Here is a 23,282-nt window from a genome sequence, read left to right as displayed (position 1 = left end):
GTGCGGTTTCAGAGGAGCTTCCTCCCGCGTACACTTACATTGTGGTATTAAATACCTGCCTTCTCACGAGACTACAGCATGGGGATTTTCAAGATATTAAGGTGCCTAAAGGGTCGGCAACGCGCACGTGATACCCCTAGTGTTTCAGGCGTTTATAGTAACCTATGGACGCCTGAAACACCAGGGCTGTCACGTACCATTTACCATGAGATGGACTGTATGTTTGTCACCATAGTTGTATAAAAAAAACCCAGAAGATAGAGGAAAACCGCGCCGCCAGTCCTTCCTTCAGTCATTCGTGGTTTAGCGCCTTTTTATATATATAAAAACACAGATTATTTGGCATTCTGAACACGTTATCAGTGAGCATTGTATAATCGACCTTATACTCAAGGACAATCGGTAGATTTATGAATACAATATCTTTTTCTAGAACTGTCATGGGATGCATAACAGATTTAATCGAAGCTAAGTACGGTCTAACCGTGAGTTAGCAAATAATAGCAGTAGATCTGCCCCTGTAGGGAAATAAAAAAGGAATGACAGAGACACCAATTCTCGTGTCTCGTTCTTTCATAACTATATATAGGTTGCTAAACAAAAAAAGGATTTTAGATATGTTGTAGAGATATTAAAGAGATAGTATTAAAATATTGGTAACAATCCATTACAGCCTCGGTGGTCAAGTGGCACACAATATATTAATACTGAAAACTTGACGTTCATAAGCGGTTAAAATGTTCTATATCAATAAATAATTTTTGATTTCTTTTGATTAGCAGTTTAGTACACTGCCCTATATACAATGGTCGTGGGTTCAATTCCTCGCACGGTACAAACATTTGTATTCATGAGTATGATTGTGTGTATCGCTCTGGGTGTTTTCTATGCATAATATGTATGTATTTACAAAAAAATGTATGTATTTATATCAGTTGTGTAGTACCCATAACACAAGCTCTGCTTAGCTTGGGACTAGATGGCGTTGTGTGAATTGTCCTGAGATATTATTATTATTATCATCCCATTTTTTAATTTATTTAACTTCCATATATACAATACAAAATGTAATAAGCATTTGGCGGACTTACACCATGTAATCTACCAGGCAACCATAGGTGGTGCAGAGATAATTGTTGACAGTGCAAATATAATAAATGATAAACAAAATATAAGCAAAAAACAATGCATACCTAAGGGATTCATATATAATAAACATAAATATTATCAGCTATGGATTAGAGAACACTTCAAATTCAAATTCAAATTCAAAAATAGTTTATTCATGTAGGACATTTTAGCCGCTTATGAACGTCAAGTTTTTACATTAGAATTTTTTTCCCTACCGTCCAGTTCGATATATAGATCCAATTGAGAAGAACTGGCAAGAAACTCAATTGAATTACTTATTTTTTTAAATCCAGTTTATTTACAATGCATAGGTATTTATATAGGTGTCTATGTCTAACATTAAATGAAAATCCCGAACATGAAAACTATTGCCATGCACGCTCGTCATTCAAGTAATCGTTTAGTGAGTAATAGGCCTTGCTCAGTAAATGATTTAACAAATGTTTTGAATTTATTTAAGGATAATTCCAATATATCCTTTGGTATCTTATTGTAAAATTTTATACCTATTCCCATAAAAGACCTATTGACTTTTTCTAAACGATACTTGGGGACTTTACAACGAGATCAACAAACAAACATCCTTAATAGTTATAAAGAAGCCAGCAGAATATCAACTCTGCAGATCTGTAGGAGTTGTTTCCCTAATCACTAATTCCCTAGTCACCTCCATTTCTTTTATTGGAACATTTATTTTTACTATACCTCAGGAATTTGTTTGTGTCTGTAAAATTATTATCTATCTATTCATGGTCTGCAAATCAAGGAATCGAACCCGCGACCATTGTAAATGAGGCGGAGGGCTAAACCGCTAATCATATAAAATCAAAAATTATTTCGCTTATGAACGTCAAGTTTTAATTAATATCTTTTTGCATACAGTCTAATTCAGTATACATATTCAATTGAGAAGAACTGACAAGAAACTCAACTAATTTATTATTTTATAAGCCAGTTTATTTACAATGTATATTTATATAGGTGTCTATGTCTGACATTAAATGAAAATCCCGTGCAGGAACAACTATTGCCATGCACGCTCGTCATTCAAGTAATCGACTATTACCTAGAGCAGAGGTGTAACTTTTTTGTGTCGTAGACGTTTTTAGGTTCTCAACCTTGGTATCGCATAGTACAGAGGTTCCCAAACTTTTCTGTGTCGTAAACCCCTTATTTTTCGGTTTTGGGTAGACCCCCCATTCTTACCTGGTATTGATTTTTGTAAATTTCTAACTGTACTAAAGTTTAGTGTTAAAAACATGAAGTTAAAACAACAAGATGATAGTTGTCGCAGATCCCTTGCAGTTTGTCATAGACAACTGGGGGTCGATATAGACCACTTTGAGAATCACTGACCTAGAGCATCGAGGTCGAATTGTCTGCAAGTCTGTTTTGATATATTTGTTGTGATAACTCAATTTGTGACGACGGTCTATTGGCGAATAGTAAATATCCCACGGGAACATCCTACGCGCGATTCGATAGGATTATTAATGTATCAATGCCAACAATGTTTGGATTTGGGAAACTGGGGAAATCACACATTTTTTTTATGTGAATTGGGGAAATTATACTGTGTACGCTGTAACATGGTGCGGCTGACAGTAACTAAATCTGCATTTAACAATTGCTACATTTAAATTAATAATAATAATTGCTTCTTGTTCTTGGCAATGTACCTATCCCGCCTACACTACGCTACCAAGGAACAGGACATTGTTGACTACATCCGGACTAAAAGCAACCTGACATTGAGGGTGACGCAGTTGGAATCGAGCCACAACGCGAGCTTCAAAGCGTTCGTGGCCCTGGTCCCCACCAATATGCTGCCCACCTTCATGAAGGAGGACTACTGGCCGAAGGAGGTGGTCTATCGGCGCTACCGTGGCAGATTGCCGTCGTCAGTGCCGTGACCATAGAGACAATTTTATTTTACATATTTTATTATTATTTCTTATGTATGTTAGTCTATAAGGTATTTATAATATGGGCCATGTAGCCTGAATTAAATAAATAAATAAAATAAAATAAAAATAAAAAAAAGTAAATCAATTGAGTTTCTTGCCAGTTCTTCTCAATTGGATTTATATACTGAACTGGACGGTAGGGACAAAAATTACAATTAGTTTAAAATCGCATCTCGTATAATAGACAAGGACAGACATACTTCACGATCTAAGGCCGAAAGGAGCCGAGTACACCCGCGCCGCTGCTGGGAAAAAAGATGGCGATTTCTGTTCGTTCCCGCTCGTGTCTGAGAAACGTCACTTGCCCATACATTTATATAATTGAATCACTAAGACTTTAATATAAACTATCAAATTATCAAGGTATATACACTACTACACACAAATTCGTACTACACATAATTCTCCCATCGTGTTGTGTGGTGATCAATTAATCAGTTCCTGTAGCAGCCGCCACAGCAGAATCCAGGTACGCTCGTAACGTATTACTTTGCCCAAATCTTGAAGTTAGAAAGATGGAAAGCAATGAATTAAGAATATTTTGAATTAATGTCAAAATACAGTAGACCCGCGTTAATCCAGCCCCAGTCTTATCCGGCCCCCCTTGTAATCCGACATGGTCTATTATTTATTATTGAATCTTTTTTTGACAATCGTCGCTAATGCATGATTGAACAAGTTTGAACTATTCTTGTATATGTCACCACTGTTATACTCACGCTATTATATATAAATTTCGACTCCATGTATGAAGATAGTTGAATTACGATCGTTCAGACGCTAAAGATTGACAATTCAAGAAACATGTGATATTTTAGACCACCTAATTCATAACGAATCTTTTAGTATAAATAAATAAATATTACCCTAGAGCACACCTTGTGTTGCATTGGTATTATACTGTACAAGAGCATGCAAATAAATAAATAAATAGAATAAGAATATTTGAAAATCATTTATATAACATAGATAAACTGTAATTTGTCGGATTACAAGCACTTTTGAATAGTCACAAATTTTTTGTGCGAATCTACCCTGCAAAACGATTGTCGGATAAGCTGTATATATCAAAAGAAGAATAAACCAAAGGAAACTTGTGTGTTGTCTTAACGGATACGTCTTTAAAGTAGGGGTTCGAACCTCAGCTAGATATTTTTTTTGTAAATGACGGCGGATTGATCGTAGGGGTCAATGTCGTCTATGAGAACTGTAATAAATAAATAAATAACCCTAGAGCACACCTTGTGTTATGGGTACTAGACAACTGATATAAATAATTAAATATATTTTTTTATAAATGTATACATAATATACATAGAAAACACCCAGACTAATACAAACAATCATACTCATGATACAGAAATCTGTAGCCTGTGAGGAATCGAACCCGCGGCCATCAGAAGTAAAGCGGTGTCACAAAACCGCTAGACCGAGGATGTTATGCCATCTCCCAGCACTTACCCGACGATAACAGCTTATGTTTAAATCTGTCGTCCCAAAAGAAGAACAATCCATTAGGAACATTAATTTATTCAATGAGTAATCCTTACTAATCTGAGACGTGCTAACTCGTGATAAACATGACTCGAGTCAACTCAGTTACGAGTTGACGTATATTAAATCATTTAATTTAAAATATACTTGAATTATTGGAGTTTTAATTTTATTTCTTTTAATAGCAACAGTTTTCATAGGTTACGTATTACCTTGAGGTCAAAATATCTATGAATCAACAGTAATTACAAATCTTTTATACTTAAAAATATATTAGCCACTTGAATTTGGAATAAACAGTTTTTTTATTTTTTCGAACATATTTATTTATTTAATAATGCACAAAGTTTTCATGGTTACTTAACCTATTTTTCTCCCAGTCAATCATTGGGCAAACAGAGATTCATGTATATCTTTCTGAAATTGAAATCAAAAAAAATAAAAAGAAGATACTTTAATATGATTAAATATAAATACATTTATACTTATAAACTATAATACACAATATGAATAAATAATTATACATATATAAATATAACACGTATATATTTTTGGGTGCAGCCACTTGAATTTGGAATAAACAGCAGAAATGGCACTTTATTTTTATGGAACATATTTATTTTTATTAAACTTTAATCACAAATACAAAATAAAGGTATAACAACCTCAAATCAATATTGAAATATTTGTCTCCCAGTGAAAATTGTATGATGTGAAATGATCAAAATTTCAGATTCATGTATGACAGAATCATGCTCTCGCATTAATTATTCATTTAAATTCATTCATTCTGCCAAAAATAAGAATAATGACAGAATCATGCTTTAATATGATTAAATATAAATACATATGCGAATATACTTATAAACTATAATACATAATATGAATAAATAATTATACATATATAAATATAACTACATACACGTACGTATCTAATGTTTTTCTGCCAACTCGAGTGCAGACTAGCCTTTAAAGATTCATTCATTTACCGTTTCATTCTTTAGTTGGAAGAATTCATGACAGAATCATGCTCTCGCTTTTTCACTTGATTCATTCATTTACCTGTTTCATTCATTCTGCCAACTCGAGTTGGAAGAATTTATGACAAAATCATGCTCTTGTTTCACATATTCATCGGACGAATTCATGCCAAAAAAAATTATGACAGAACATGCCTCAAATTCATTCATTGAAATATTTTCTGCCAACTCGAGTGAAGAATTGTATGACAAAATCATGCTCTCGCTGTTTCAAATTCATTCATTTACAGTTTCATTCATTCTGCCAACTCGAGTTGGAAGAATTCATGACAGAATCATGCTCTCGCTGTTTCACTTGATTCATTCATTTACCAGTTTCATTCATTCTGCCAACTCGAGTTGGAAGAATTCATGACAGAATCATGCTCTCGCTGTTTCACTTGATTCATTCATTTACCAGTTTCATTCATTCTGCCAACTCGAGTTCACACGAAATATTCGATTCATTCATTTACCTGTTTCATTCATTCTGCCAACTCGAGTTGGAAGAATTCATGACTCATGCTTCGCTGTTTCACATTCATTCATTTACTTTCATTCATTCTGCCAATCGAGTTGGAAGAATTTTTGCTCTCGACGTTTCACTTTGATTCATTCATTTAAGTTTCATTCATTCTGACTTTGGAAGAATTCACAGAATCATTTTTTTTTCATTCATTTACCTGTTTCATTCATTCTGCCAACAGATCTAAATTATGACATACTATGCTGCGCCCACTTGATTCATCATTTACCTGTTTCATTCATTCTGCCAACTGAAATGTATACAGAATATGCTCTGTTTTCACTTGATTCATTCATTTACCTGTTTCATTCATTCTGCCAACTAGTTGGAAGAATTCATCAAAATCATGCTTCATTGTTTTTGATTCATTCATTTACCAGTTTCAAACATTCATCCAACTCGAGTTGGAAGAATTCATGACAGAATTTATAATGTTTTCAGTAAAATTATTTAACAGTTGAATTCATCCAACTCGAGTTGGCAGAATTCAACTCGAGTTAACTCGAAATTTTCGCAACTCGAGTTAACTCGATTTGACACATCTCTTATACTAATAATAGGAGCAAATTTTTGACGACTAAAAATCAACTTTGTAATAAGTCTCGACTTTGTAATTACAACATTTTTTTTGGATCAGACCACATTTCAAACAGATCTATATTATGACATACTAGCTGCGCACTCGGTTTCACCCGCATGAAATGTATAGCCTATGTGTTATTCTGATGTATAAGCTATATTACTGTAAAGTTTCATCAAAATCCGTTCATTAGTTTTTGCGTGAACGAGTAACAAACATTCATCCATACTCACAAACAGCCGAGTTTATAATGTTAGTAAAATTATAAGTATCTTTAATAGATCTACATGAATATGACACAATGGCGGGCTTATCCCAAAAGAAGTATTTCTTCATGTCAATCATTGAGTGACTGAAAGAATTGTGTAATGATGGATACAGATACAATAAAAAAATACGCGTCGCAAAGCAATCATCATCATCATCATCATCGCAGCCCGGAAGACGTCCACTGCTGGACATAGGCCTCCCCCAAAGATCTCCATGACGATCGGTCCTGCGCTGCTCGCATCCATAATTCCAACAATTTTATTTTGACCAGATCGTCGGTCCACTGCTGATTCCCACGCTGTTAAACAGTGGTCGCCACTCGTTCACTGCCCCAACGGCCATTTACGAGCTATGTGCCCTGCCCATTGCCAACTTCAAAAAACTTCGGGCTTTGACATATTTGATTTTTTTTGATTTGATCACGCAGAGTAACTCCGAGCATAGCCCTCTCCATTGCCCTCTGAGTGACTCTGAGCTTATTGATGGGGCCCATAGTTAGCGACCACGTCTCTGTTCCGTAAGTCAAAGCAATATATAATAGTAAAAACAACAATTTTATTTTCCCATACAAACTGCTGATACCTGTTAAACAGGGTGCATTCAGAAATTTATTGCGTAACTAAACTTCAAAAAACCTTTGACATATTTGATTTTGAGGCGGAAGGTTTATACATATATTACATGTACACCCGTGCGAAGCCGATAGCTATACATAGTATAAAACAAAGTCGCTGTCGCTGTCTGTCCGTCCCTACGTATGCTTAAATCATTAAAACTACGCAACGGATTTTGAAGCGGTTTTTTAATAGATAGAGTGATTCAAGAGGAAGGTTTAATACATGTACCGGGCGAAGCCGGGGCGAGTAGCTGTTCATCATCATCTGCTTCTTCCTTATCCCATTTATTTGGGGTCGGCGTAATATGTCTTTCTCTTCCATTCATCTCTGTTCGCAGTCATTCCGTTATTTACTTCCTTTCTCACCATATCATCTTTCACACAGTCCATCCATCTCTTTTTCGGTCTTCCTCTGCCCTTATAACCATCCACATTCATATGTAACACCGTCCTTAGGATATGATCTTCATTCCTACGCATTACATGCCCATACCACGATAGACGATTACTCTTTAACCTCTCTGACATTGAGCTGTTATTGGTATAAAAATATTTCTTCTGTACATTGCATACTGATTATTGTTGCCTCTTTATACCTACCCTGGTAAGACGACCCCCTTGTTTGTCATACCAAGTATAACAAAATCTCAAACGAATCTATTTATAAAACTTAATCTCCCAAATTGGTCCGCTGAAAACAGAATCAAGGATTAATCTTATTAACAACAAGCTGTTCCCGCAACTTCGTCCGCGTGGAATTAACTTTATTTTTCTAAAATAAAAGTAGCCTAAGTTACTCCTTATTACATCAGCTACCTGCCAATAAAAGTTTCGTCAAAATCGGACCAGCCATTTCAAAGATTAGCCGGAACAGACAGACAAAAATTGTTAAAACTGTTATTTTGGTGTATGTACCGTATTTATATTCATATGCATGTAGTAAAAAACGGTTATTTCAATATTACAAACAGACACTGCAATTTTATTTATATGTATAAATATCATTACCGAAGAAGAAATGAACCGTTCCGGAATCGTTGATGAATAATGAAAGATGAATGATGAAAGTGGATGAACTGAGATATTATCTCATTAACTTTAATTACTAGCTTCAGACTTTATTTGAAAGAAGCATAGCCAACTGAGTATATCAGTGAATATCGTATCTGTACGGAACACCGTACTATAATAATCATATACATAAACAAGCTTTTGCCCGCGGCTTCGCTCGCGTTAATTTATCTCCTTAGGTGTGGAATTTATCAAAATCCTTTCTTAGGGGATGCCTACGTCATAGTAGCTTTATGCATGCAAAGTCTCAGCCCGATCGGTTTAAAATTGACAAAGTTTCATACAAACTTTCATCCCCTACTTTATCCCTTTGGAGGTAGAATTAATCAAAATCCTTTCTTAGCGGATGCCTACGTCATAACATCTACCTGCATGCCAAATTTCAGCCCGATCCGTCCAGTGGTTTTGGCTGTGCGTTGATAGATCACTATGTCAGTCACCTTTGAGTTATATATATTTAGATTATATCACTTACGTAGCATATGTATATCTATACATATATTACTATCAGTATGTAACATCAAGCGCTACGGGACGTATCTTTTCTATTTCCCGTAGATTATCAATTATCAATATCAACAAATGCAGGAACAATATATCTATACATATAAATAAAATTGGAGTGTCTGTTTGTAATAATGAAATAACCGTTTTTACTACATGCATATGAATATAAATACGGTACATACACCAAAACAATATATTTTACAATTCTTGTCTGACTATCTGTCTGTCTATTCGTTCCGGCTAATCTCTGAAACGGCTGGACCGATTTTGACGGAACATTTATTAACAGGTAGCTAATATAATAAGGAGTAACTAAGGCTACTTTTATTTTAGAAAAATAAAGATGAAATCCACGCAGATGAAGTCACGGGTACAGCTAATTTTGAATGTAATTAAGATTAATTAATGAATGAAATTGAATTTATTTGAAAGACATTTAATTATTTTAATGTATTCAATTGAAATTTATTCAATCTTATCAAATTAACTCATGGAAATGCTTCATATCTTAACTAATTATAATAAAATGTCAAAATGAATCTGTTTCTTCATTACATATTATAAAACAAAGTCTCTGTCGCTGTCTGTCCGTTCCTATGTAAGTTTAAATCTTTAAAATTACGCAACAGATTTTGAGGCGGTTTTTTAATAGATAGAGTTATTCAAGAGGAAGGTTTATATATATGTAATACAAATACATATAGTACATCCGGGCGACGCCGGAGCGAGTAGCTAGTATGATATAACACATATGCAGTTTTATTTTATACACAGAAGATTTAATATAATACACATGTAAGATAGATTACACTATGTATAATATATAGTGTAATCTATGTTGACGTAAAATTTCACTAAAATCGGTTCAGCCGTTAAATATAATTAAAACGGCTTTCAAAATTTCGCATATGTAAATTATATATTATGTATCCTCTGACATAATTAAAATTACAGAGATAACACTCCCGTTTCATCCACTTTATATGTCTTGACGTCGAATTTAATTAGAAAGAAAGAAAGACAGAAAGAAAGAATGAAAGAAAGAAAAATATTTTATTCAGTGCAATGTAAAAAATACAATATAAACAACAAACGAAAAAAGAGCAAATAAAATGTACATATAATTAAACTTAATTTACCGTGTAGATAATTAAAAATAAACATAAAATAATCATTTTTAACATCCATCTAAGCACTGAATGGCTCCACTCAGCTTTAATGTATGTCCTAGGTGAACATACAGCTGGTTTACAGTGGCACCAAAACAAGGAAAATATATATATATATATAAAAGGAAGAGAGAGACTTCGTTCAGACATCGGTTCAGCCGTTTAGTCGTGAAAAGATTGTATACACTTTCTTCCCATATTAGATCCCCGTCCACATTGTCTTTTGAGATAAAATGACTTTGTACGTATATATGGGAAAAAATCTATATTTACGCTAACATTTCTATTTCAAATCTGCTCGCACGTACAAGATTGGAACAAAGTTATAATTAATAATAATAATAAGTTAAATGAAATCATTCCAATCGTTATGTCGGTGAACGGTCTTATCCCAACCAGTCTGGAACAACATCTCAGACGGTTGGGATTCCGGGGCGGCTCACTCCCGGGAAAGATGCAGAAAGCGGTGCTCTTAGATTCTGCCCGCATTGTACGCCGGTTTCTCTCCCTGGGACCCTGAACCCCGGCCGACTGTGCTTCTGCCGGGGGTATGTTGCCATCTCCTCTTTTTATGAGGAGAGATGAGAATATTTGGAAAAAAAAAGTAATAATAATAAAGAAGAAATAAAGCAAATGTGGCACCAAAATACAGTTAAAATAATACCAGTAATATTATCATCTACAGAAACTATTCCTAAAACACTACATAAAGCAATAGACGATCTGAAATTAAATAAACTAATCTACATTCCACTACAGAAAGCTGTCATCTTAGATACATGTGCAATAGTCCGTCGCTTACTAACTGCCACAGAGTGAAACATCCAGCAAAGTAAAGTAACGAGAGACTTGGCAGCTTAATATATAATAATCTCAGGATAATTCACACAGCGCCATCTAGAACCAAGTTAAGCTAGCTAAAGCTTGTGTTATGGGTCCTAGACGGGTATATCACGGGGAGTGTTCTGAGGAATTGTTCGGATTACCAGCTGCTGAGTTTCACCACCGTACCACCCGCCAGAAACTAAAATACCATCCTGATCATCTGGATGAATGGCGGTCTTCCACAGTACGGTTTTCTAGAAACTTTTTGCCTCGCACAACCACATTGTGGAATCACCTTCCAGTGGTATTTCCGAACCGATACGATATTGAAATCTTCAAGAAAAGAGCTTATTCCTTTTTAAAAGGCCGACAACGTACTTGCAATACCCCTGGTGTTGCGGGTGCTCATGGGCGGCGGCAATCACTTACCATCAGGTGAGCCGCATGCTCGTTTGTCCCCTGTGTTATAAAAAAAAAAACTAGACAACTGATACAATTACATAGATATTTTTTTCTTTTCGTAAATACATACATATTATACATAGAAAACACCCAGACCGATACAAGCAATCATACTCATGAATAATTTTTAAAATAGATTTGCAGTATTTTCCTCGAACTCTTTCTTTTATTTTGACCACTGGCGTCGCGTTAAACTCCTTACTGCACTTGTAAAGTGTGAAGAGGGAACTTCTAATACAATATTTTCCTTGGAATATATATATCTTATATATAAAATTCTCGTGTCACAGTTTTCGTTCCCATACTCCTCCGAAACGGCTTGACCGATTCTCATGAAATTTTGTGAGCGTATTGAGTAGGTCTGAGAATCGGCCAACATCTATTTTTCATCCCCCTAAATGTTAGGGGTAGTCCACCCCTAAATGTTTTTTTTATTTTAAGGCAAAACAACGTTTTCCGGGACTGCTAGTCTTATATATAAAATTCTCGTGTCACAGAGTTAGATACCATACTCCTCTGAAACGACTTGACTTATTTTTATGAAATTTTATATGCATATTCAGTAGGTCTGAGAATCGGCTACTATCTATTTTTCATACCCCTAAGTGCTAAGGGTTGTCCACCCCTAACATATGTTCTTTTATTTTTTGGGCAAAATATTTTTTATTATGTATCATTAAAAAATACATACAACCCTAAATTTTCACCCTTCTACCACCAACCCTTATTTTTTTATAGCATTATTAATTTATATGGCAAAACGTTTGCCGGGACAGCTAGTATTATATAAAAACATGGGAACCTTTTAGGTTTTTATACGGACCGAGTAGAAACAAATGCAGTATATACATATTTTTATTAATAAGTATCGTTTAGTAAAAGTTAATAGGTCTTTTATGGGAATAGGTATATAAATTTACAATAAGATACCAAGGATATATTGTAATTACCCTTAAATAAATTAAATCATATTTACTGAGCAAAGCCTATTATTACTAACTGAACTAAACAAATTACTTGAATGACGAGCGTGCATGGCAATAGTTGTTCATGCACGGGATTTTCATTAAATGTTAGATATAAACACATTGTAAATAAACTGGTTTTAAAAAAAATCAATTGATTTTCTTGCCAGTTCTTCGTAATTGGATCTATATACCGAACAGGTAGGGAAAAAAATAAATATATAATGTTAAAATTTGACGTTCATAACCGCTAAAATGTCCTACATGAATAAATGATTTTTGAATTTTGAATTTGAATTTGAATTAATGGTTCTACTATCTACATTGCATTAAATTTCATTTAATGTTTGAATTTGAATTTGAATTTGAGAATTTGACCTGTATAAATATACAATTTGAATGAATATACTGAATTTGAATTTGAAAAAAAAAAAATTTGAATTTGAAAATTCAATTGAATTGAATTTGCCAGAATTCTTTGAATTGAATTTGATCTATGTAATTTGAACTGGACTGTAGGGTGAAAAAATAAATTGAATTTAAAAAATTTGACGTTCATAAGCGGAATTTGAATTTGAATTTGAATTTGAATTTGAATTTGAATTTGAATTAATGGTTCTACTATCTACATTGCATTAAATTTCATTTAATGTTAGACATGAATATATAAATATACAGATGATTTTTTCTTTGCCAATTTTATATATATACAAATTAATCAATCTTATATTATTGATATATTTTATATTATTGAATATTTTCTATTCGGCCTCTCGTTGACGTCATAATTTTTTATCATTAACTTCTTCTTGACTTCTACTATCCCTAACTTCTTGGAAATCTTTGGGGGAGGCCTTTGTCCAGCAGTCGCCGTCTTCCAGGCTGAGATGATGATGATGATGATGATCCCGAACTTCCAAATCTAACTATTGTTCTAGCTACTTCAATTGAAATGAACTGGTTATGAATACAATTCAATTATTTTTTATGCTGTTATTATTTTCCATTATTAATTTTCTATATCTAAATATATATATTTGCATGTATTTTTGACAAATTCACTAGGTTCAATTTTAAAATTAGGGGGTGAAAGTTTGTATGGAAACTCCGCATTTGAAGCTAGTACTATTAAACTTTTTTCTTTGATATAGATATTATTTTACTTTATTTAATATATTTTTTTTAGCGGTATTCATTAAATAACAGTTAAAATATAAATAATATTTAACATATATATATATTTTAACTGATATATATATAACTCAAAGGTGACTTAATGAAACGGATAAATTTTTGAATTTGTCCGATGGGCTAACCTGACCTCATGCTCATCTTATCATCCTCCACTGGTGCCCCGCCAGCGTAAACCGTTAGCGCAGGCGGGTGCTCCATTCCATTATCATCCATAAAAAAAACCGCTAAACCATCAAGGTTACAGTAATTACTAAGTAGACAGATGTTTATTCAGGCGAATTAAACAAAGGGACAGAATAAAATCTTACAATGAATACAACGTAAAAATAATTTGGAGATACCCTAATTTGAAAGTGTATATATATACAAATATACACAGACCGACGAGGAGGATGTTTTAAGCTCAGTAATCCTACATCTTGTTATGTTTTACGGACGGTGGGGAAATTATAATTTAATTAGCATAGGCATCACTTTATTTAATGTACACTCAATTTTTTTTTCTTCTATTTTTTATCTTCCATTTTTATAGTTCCTTTTCAAAAAAGCTTACTATAAAATTGAAGAATTCGTTAACGATAATAATGTTTTTATAGAAAAACTTTAAATCTATAGCACTGACAATATTATCTGATTACATTAATAATGAGTGCGTAGCGACTTCTATGTTGATTATCGCATGCCTCTTACTTGTTATACTGTAATTATTTATATAAAAAAAAACATCTATTAAAAAGAGCAACACACAAGTTTCTTGCTCATTCTTCTTGTGATGAATCTGCATTCCGAATGAGTGGTAGAATCAAAATATGACTATTCAAAAGTGCTTGTAATGAGTTTATTTGAATAAAGATTATTTCTATTTCTATATCTTCTCATGTAATGTAGGTTGGGCTCCATTTTCCGGAATTGGCCTCTCATTTGGGCCGTTGTCCGTGTAGAGCTAGGCTACTAAAGTAGCCAGCAAGCTCCTTCCAGAAGCGCAGAAATATCCTGGTGTCTTCGCAGGGTTCACGGAGCGACCACCATTCCGAGGATAGATTACGTTGTGTGGCCACTGCAAGCACTCCAGGATTACGTGAGCAGCCGTTTCCTCGGCTACAAAGCAGCCCCAGCACAGGGGACTGTCTGTAGCACCTATTGTGTACAGATGTTTGTTATTATCTTCTCATATATATATTTATTTATTTATTTATATATTTTTCAGCGACCAACAAAACATATACTATGAGTTTACAATTATTATCCTTTTCAACAAGTTCAGGTATTTAGTGTTAATTTAATTACTGCTTGACACGGCATATGTAAATGTTTACAGAAGTTTATATATATACTAGCTTTTGCCCGCGGCTTCGCTCGCATTAATTTATCCCCTTAGGGGTGGAATTTATCGAAATCCTTTCTTAGGGGATGTCTACGTCATAGTAGTTTTATGCATGCAAAGTCTCAGCCCGATCGGTTTCAAATTGACAAAGTTTCATATAAACTTTCATCCCCTATTTTATTATTATATATTATGACGGGAAAAGTCCCGTCAAAATAAGGAGTAACTTAGACTCCTTTTATTAAAACTAATCTTTTATTTTAGAAAAATAAAGTTAAATTCCACACGGACAAAGTCGCGGGAACAGCTACTTAATAATATAAACGCGAAAGTTTGTGAGTATTGATTTAATAGCCTCGGTGGTCTAGCGGTTGAGCACAACGCTTTACTTCCGATGGTCGCGGGTTCGATTTCTAGTACGGTGCAAAGATTTGTATTCATGAGTATGATTGTTTGTATCGGTCTGGGTGTTTTCTATGTATATTATGTGTGCATATACAAAAAAAAATTGTATTTATATCAGTTGTCTAGTTTCGAATATAGAAGAAAAAAATCAATTGAAAATAAGAACTAGACGAAAAAGGAAGCTCTATTGGCAAATTCACAGAAGTGCCAAGCCCTAAAAAAAAAAATAGGACGCTCAATAATTTTGACTGTTTTATAACAAGACAATTATTGATTTAATTATTACAATATAATTGTTTTTATGAAAATATACACTCTAGAGTGCGTGGCCACTAAACTGTACTACACATCGGAACGTTCCTGAGCAAAGGTAAGTTTGGTGTTACATTGCTTACTTTGTAATGGTAAGCATTTACCATCAGATTGGTCGTATGCTTGTTTGCCACTATCGTAGTACAAAAAAATGGAATAGTGCACCCGCCTGCGCTAACGGTTTACGCTGGCGATAAGATAAGATCAGCATGAGGTCAGGTCAGTTAGCCCATCGTGACAAATTCACCAATTTATCACGATGGTTTCCAGGGGGAACCGCGTGGAGGTCAACCTGACATGGTACCTTGCTAGCAATGAGATCATCAGTCCACATTACTAACATTTACCCTTACCCCTGTTATTAAACCTCGTAAGTTTTAATCGAGGCTCGCAATTAATGAGTTCTCAAGTGAAATACTGACAAAGCGGACCCTCTGTTATTAAGGTTTGAAATATTTTCAAAGCGCTCACCTACTAATTGTTATCGACACGTATTGTTTAAAACTGATTGATTACTTGAAACTGCGTACGTATAATATATATATAGCTGTACTCGCGACTTCGTCCGCGTGGAATTTAACGGAATTAGAGATTTTTTCTAAAATAAAAGTAGCCTAAGTTACTCCTTAACATCAGCTACCTGCCAATAAAAGTCCCGTCAGAATCGGTCCAGCCATTTCAGAGATTAGCCGGAACAAACCAACTATTTCAAATCAAAAATCAATATTTAAGCTTCTTATGAACGACAAGTTTTTGTATTAATTCATTTGATAAGAATGTCCAAGATACTCAATTTCCTTTTTTTACTCTTATTTTGTTACTAGCTGTGCCCGCGACTTCGTTCGCGTGTTTGTCAAAAACAAAGTTTTTTCATAACTACAGGTTCATACATATTTTTGGGTAACTTGAACCGTTTACGCAGCGCACGCAATGGAAGCCCTCAAATATGAATAATTTTCCCCGTTTTTGCGACATTTTTCACTGATACTTCGCTTCTAATAATCGTAGCGTAATGTTATATAGCTTAACCTTCCTCGACTAATGGACTACCCAACACAAACATAATTTTTCAATTCGTACCAGTAGTTCCAGAAATTAGCGCATTTAAACAAACAAACTCTTCAGCTTTATAATATTACTAGCTACTCGCCCCGGCTTCGCATGGGTGTATACGTATTATATATATATATATAAACCTTCCTCTTAAATCAGTCTATGCATTAAATAACCGCTTCAAAATCCATTGCGTAGTTTTAAAGATTTAAGCATACATTGGGACGGACAGACAGCGACAGCGACTTTGTTTTATACTATGTAATAATGATTATATAGTATAGATTACTTTTATTTATCGATTATCATATTTATTTATTTATTCAAACTTTAATGTACAAATCTATACACATAAATAAAATTGGAGTGTCTGTTTGTAATATTGAAATAACCGTTTTTTTACTACACGCATATGAATATAAATACGGTACATACACCAAAATAATATTTTTTACAATTTTTGTCTGTCTGCCCGTCTTTCTGTTTGTTCCGGCTAATTTCTGAAAAGGCTGGACCGATTTTGACAGATTTTTTTTGGCAGGTTGTTGATAGAAATAGAAATAGAAATAATCTTTATTCAAATAAACTCATTACAAGCACTTTTGAATAGTCATATTTTGATTCTACCACTCATTCGGAATGCAGATTCATCACAAGAAGAATGAGCAAGAAACTTGTGTGTTGCTCTTTTTGATAGATGTTTTTTTTATATAAATAATTACAGTGTAACAAGTAAGAGGCATGCGACAATCAACAGAAATCGCTACGCACTCATTATTAGTGTAATCAGTTAATATTGTCAGTGCTATGTATTTAAAATTTTTCAAAACAAAAACATTATTATCATTAACGAATTCTTCAATTTTATAGTAAGCTTTTTTGCAAAGGAAGTGTTTTATTTGACATTTAAATCTTTTTTCTGGCAGATTTATAACAGACTCTGGTATTTTATTGTGAAACCTTACGCAATTGCCATAAAACGAATTACTAACTTTAGCCAAACGACATTTAGGTAAAATCAGTTTGTTATTGTTACGTAAGCTTTTATTAGTGATGATGTAATAAGGATGTAATAAGGAGTAATTTAGGCTACTTTTATTTTAGAAAAATAAAGTTAAATTACACGCGGACGAAGTCACGTGTACAGCTAGTATAATATGTAAATGTGCATATGGCAAACTTAACACCTAATCCCCAATTTACACTCAGCCCGAGTGGGCAGGGAAGTGAGCAGCGCGAGAGTGTAAACACGAGTGGAAACACTTCCCTCCCTCGATTGTCGGTTTTTCGTGCGCGAGTCAAAGGACTGGCAGCGTGTTGTCGCCTGGAAATATTAGCGGCAGCGCGAGTGGCAGGGGAAGCGGCTGAATGTAAACGTAACATAAAGGGCGTTTTCTACCAGTCAACCATAAGGCAAACTAAGAAGTTGGTAAGCGTACCGTAAGTATCATATCCTCTTTATATGACCATTCCTTTCGATCTACAATCCATGACGCCAAACTGTTGACTACGTCTGAATATATAAGATTCCGCGGTACCTCCAACATGCAAAATAGGGAAATCTCATGAAAGATTACACAGAATCCCTCTCTCGGAATAAAGAGTAACTTTTTCCTAAAAAGCTAATGGCCATCGTATTTTCTTTGGGCCAAAACGATCTAGTGACTATAAAACAAAGTTGTGACTTCTCAAACAGTTGTTTTGTACTTGGTTTAACTTTGAAAATGAAATATTCGAGTCTAAGTATTGATATCGCAATATAACAAATCTTCCTTTCAGTATTGTACATTTGATATAATATTATTTTATTAATTACTCGCCCCGGCTTTGCACGGGTGTACATGTACAGCGACCTTGTTTTATACTATGTAATGATGTTACATAAAACAAATTTGACTATGGAACTTTAATAACGTTCAAACTTCAGTTTTAAATTAAGAATTGTCGAATTTCGATCACTGGGCGGCTAGGGCGGATCCAGCTCTGGCGCCAGGAGGGGGTCACATAGTCGTGGTCATGGCGCCAGGAGGGGTTACATAGTAGTGGTCATGGCGCCAGGAGGAGGTCACATAGTCGTGGTCATGGCGCCAGGAGAGAGTTACATAGTCGTGGTCATGGCGCCAGGAGGTCACAGGGCGTAAGGGCGGATCCAGCTTTGGCGCCAGGATGGGGTCACATAGTCGTGGTCATGGCGCCAGAAGGGGGTCACATAGTCGTAGTCAAGTCAAGAATTTATAATTTTATTTTGATAACAATAGATACAAGTAAAAAGTAGGTATATTAATAATGTACAAAATTATTATATTATATTAAATTAATTAAATATTGAAGGTATGTAGTTACATAGAATCTGTATGGTGTCAAAATATATAAATAAATTCATTATGTTTAATTAGTGGTCCACCTAAGTACTGGAACCATCTGAGAGGGGGGCCATGACCCCCATGACCCTGGATCCGCCGTTGCTGGGCGGGACAACTGGGTAATAATAATCCTTATTCTTACTAATATGCGAAACTAACTCTGTCTGTCTGTCTGTCTCACTTTCAAGCCAAAACCACTTAACCGATTTAAATGAAATTTGGTACACAGATAGTCTGGACCCTGAGAAAGGACATAGCCTACTTTTTAATGCAAAAAACGGGACGTAAGGGGTTGAAAAGGTATATTTATGTACAAATATATATTTATGTTCATTACCTACGCCACCTACCTTTTTTCTTATCTTTATCTTTCTTTTTTTACTTTCTCTACTCAGAGATAATCTTGAAAAGATTGCTTAACGATAAGATCGCTTTTGTATGACTTTATATATACTTGTTATTTAAATTATTCTCTGTATCTGGTACAATAAAAGTATAAATAAATATATTTTGAAATAAATCTATACATATAAATAAAATTGGAGTGTCTGTTTGTAATATGAAATAACCGTTTTTTACTACATTCATATGAACATAAATACGGTACATTAACCAAAATATATTTTTTTACAATTTTTATCTGTCTGTTTGTTCCTGCTAATCTTTGAAATGGCTGGACCGATTTTGACTGGACTTTTATTGGCAGGTAGCTAATGTAATAAGGAGTAACTTAGGCTACTTTCATTTTAGAAAAAATATTTTTTTTTAGAAAAAAAAATTACAGCTAGTAAATAATAAAATAAATAAATAAATTTCAAAAGCTATTAGATCGCTGAATATAACAAATGATACCTACCCCATAACATACCTAATACGCAACCCCATCCTGACATAGAGGCAGAGGATGATCAGGCCTGGTAGCACGAAGAATAACAGGCTGCTCAGCTCACACAGGTACCAGGAGGGGAGCTCCAGCATAGCACAGAAAGCGGACTCCAGCGACGCGTTCCCAGATCCTGTAAACATTAAATTATAACTAGCTATCCCGGCAAACATCGCTACTAAAAGGTGATAGAAGGGTGAAAATTTAGGGTAGTATCTATTTTTAATGCCACATAATAAAAATAAAAAAAATTATCCATAAAAATAGAAAATAAATGTTAGAGGTGGACAACCCTGACCACTTAGGGGTATGAAAAATAAGTATTAGCCGATTCTCAGACCTATTATAATAATAACTAATAATAACTTTATTGTGCAAAAAAACAAATACAAAAGGGACTTAAATAAGGTTATATATCTATATTAATTCATATATATACAATAGTACTTAAAACTATTTAATATCAAGTCCAGTGCAGTAGTGTCTAAACTAGGCCTAGCCTATATCAGACACCATTGCCCACTTAAAGATAACATGCTATACGATTCTTACCTATTGAATATGCATATAAAATTACATAAAAATCGGTCAAGCTGTTTTAGAGGAGTATGATAACTAACATTATGACACGAGAATCTAAATATATATATATATAACTCAAAGGTGATTGACTGACATAGTGATCTATCAACGCACAGCCCAAACCACTGGACGGATCGGGCTGAAATTTGGCATGCAGGTAGATGTTATGACGTAGGCATCCACTAGGCGATATAATAGGGGATGAAAATTTGTATAAAACTTTGTCAATTTTAAACCGATCGGGCTGAGACTTTGCATGCATAAAGCTACTATGACGTAGGCATCCTCTAAGAAAGAATTTTGATAAATTTCACCCCTAAGAGGATGAATTAACGCGAGCGAAGCCGCGGGCAAAAGCTAGTTTTATATTTGCATGTAGTAAAGACGGTTAGTTACATAGTTAGACATTACTAAACCTTTATTATTAGTAACACATTAGTAGTATCAACTACTACAATATTATACAGTTTTAATTCTATGGTAAAGAGGCGTTGTACCAAATATTAGGACCTCTTACTCATGAACCGCATGAGGGAGCAAATATTACCTTCTGACTGTATTAAATATAATAATCTTTACATATAAATTTCCTAAATGATACACGGCGCGTTTACAAAGTAGAAAGATGTGTATACTTTTGAATAAACAATGTTTCAGACATTGTTAAATAAAATACTTCAATTCAAACAAAAAAACCATCCACCCCGACCACATTTTTACACACACACACGACACCGTCCTCGCCGGCGAAGACGACGACCTCATACACATCATATCGCGCATTCAACCGGGCGCCCCCGGTCGCCCCTCCGATCGATCCCCCGTCCAATTCAAACGGGGACCGATGTTACGACGGCCTGACGGTTCGATCCCCTAGTGGTGTCCTCAGACTAAAGTCGTATCCGTCAGGCGGGAGTTGGCCGTCAGCCGCTCCATAAGTCCTTCCTTTGGTTTGGAGTGCCATCTGCACTCGCTATCGTCCGGTGAAGCTGTAAAGGCCAGCTGCGGCCAACAGCATTAAAGTAGATAATTATATCCCAACAAATATGGCGCTACGTCGTTTGAAATCTAAATATATTATTGAAGCGATATCGATTTTAGTGTCAACCATTCATAATCCGATTTGGAATTAATTCTGTAAATGTAACCTATTAACAGTATCAATCGCTTAGTAATTTCAGTCGGCGACCTCTACAACTAACGTTCTATAGTTAGGTTTACAGTGATTATATGCGATTTGGTTCAGTAATCTGACTACAGGTTTATAAATAAAAGCATAGACAATCTAGCTGACAACCCTTTTGGTCTAACATTAACAGCCTTATTTCATACCCCTGGTCTGCTCTATTCACTATGACTGATTTACTCTTATTTAGTTACTCAAGTTTGTGAGTTTAATAATAATAATAATAATCTCAAGACAATTCACACAGCGCCATCTAGACCCAAGTTAAGCTAGCTAAAGCTTGAGGTATGGGTACTAGACAACTGATACAAATACATAGATATTTTTTTTTCGTAAATACATACATAATATACATAGAAAACACCCAGACCGACACAAACAATCATACTCATGAATACAAATGTTTGTGCCGTGCGAGGAATCGAACCCGCGACCATCGGACGTAAAGCGGTGTGCTAAACCACTAGACCACCGAGGTCGTCGAAGTATCGATGTTTGTCACTCTTTCACGCAAAAACTACTGAACGGATTTTGATGCAATTTTATAGTAATATAGCTTATGCACCAGAATAACACATAGGCTATATTTTTATTGATATTTAACGCGAGTGGAACCGCAGGCACAGCTATTATTTAATATTTTCTCGATTTTAATATTTAATTGAATGAGTATATGAAAAATGAAAAATGTAAAGTAACAACTAAATGATTTAAAAAGAATATATAAGTAAGAAACTTGTGTGTTGCTCACACACAAGTTTCTTGCTCGATCTTCTTGTGATGAGACAGATTTCCGAATGAGCGGTGGAATAATAAAAATATTATGACTATTCAAAAGTGCTTAAATTAAGTTTATTTGAATAAAGGATTTTCTATTCTATTTCACTACCATATATTCTTCAATTTTTACTATATAACTTTCCAAATATCTTTTTAAAATTATAGCTACAATTTAAGATTTTTTTTAAACCCGACTTATATCGTATCATCACTCATAAATTTTATACATATAATAACATCCGATAAAAGATGAACTATATTTAAATCTTATATTTAAATTCTCGTGTCACAGTTTTCGTTCCCATACTCCTCCGAAACGGCTTGACCGATTCTCATGAAATTTTGTGAGCGTATTGAGTAGGTCTGAGAATCGGCTAACATCTATTTTTCATCCCACAAAATTTTAGGGGTAGTCCACCCCTATTTTTTTTTTATTTTAAGGCAAAACAACGTTTGCCGGGACAGCTAGTATGTATATAAGAAGGTATCATAAAGATATCACATTATGCATACAGGTATACAGAACTCATAAACTAAATCAATTTAGTAAATACGAGTATATTTACAACATTGTGTTACAATAAATCATAACCAGTTT

General features: G+C 34.4%; 1 protein-coding gene across 1 annotated transcript in view; it reads right to left on the bottom strand.

Annotated features, from left to right (window-relative positions):
• The window catches only part of LOC131855173 (neuropeptides capa receptor-like), a 147,408-nt gene that overhangs the window by 11,266 nt on the left and 112,860 nt on the right, over positions 1-23,282 (bottom strand). Inside the window, exon 4 of the mRNA XM_059206419.1 lies at positions 20,110-20,269. Within this exon, the coding sequence (XP_059062402.1) occupies positions 20,110-20,269 (160 nt within the window). The remainder of the gene's footprint in view (positions 1-20,109; positions 20,270-23,282) is intronic.

Source organism: Achroia grisella, unplaced genomic scaffold, assembly GCF_030625045.1.
Source record: "Achroia grisella isolate CSIRO2021 unplaced genomic scaffold, CSIRO_AGI_Agris_v1 utg1314, whole genome shotgun sequence".
Lineage (NCBI taxonomy): Eukaryota > Metazoa > Arthropoda > Insecta > Lepidoptera > Pyralidae > Achroia > Achroia grisella.
The sequence above is the reverse complement of the archived record's forward strand: the minus strand, read 5'-3'. Positions and strand labels throughout refer to the sequence as shown.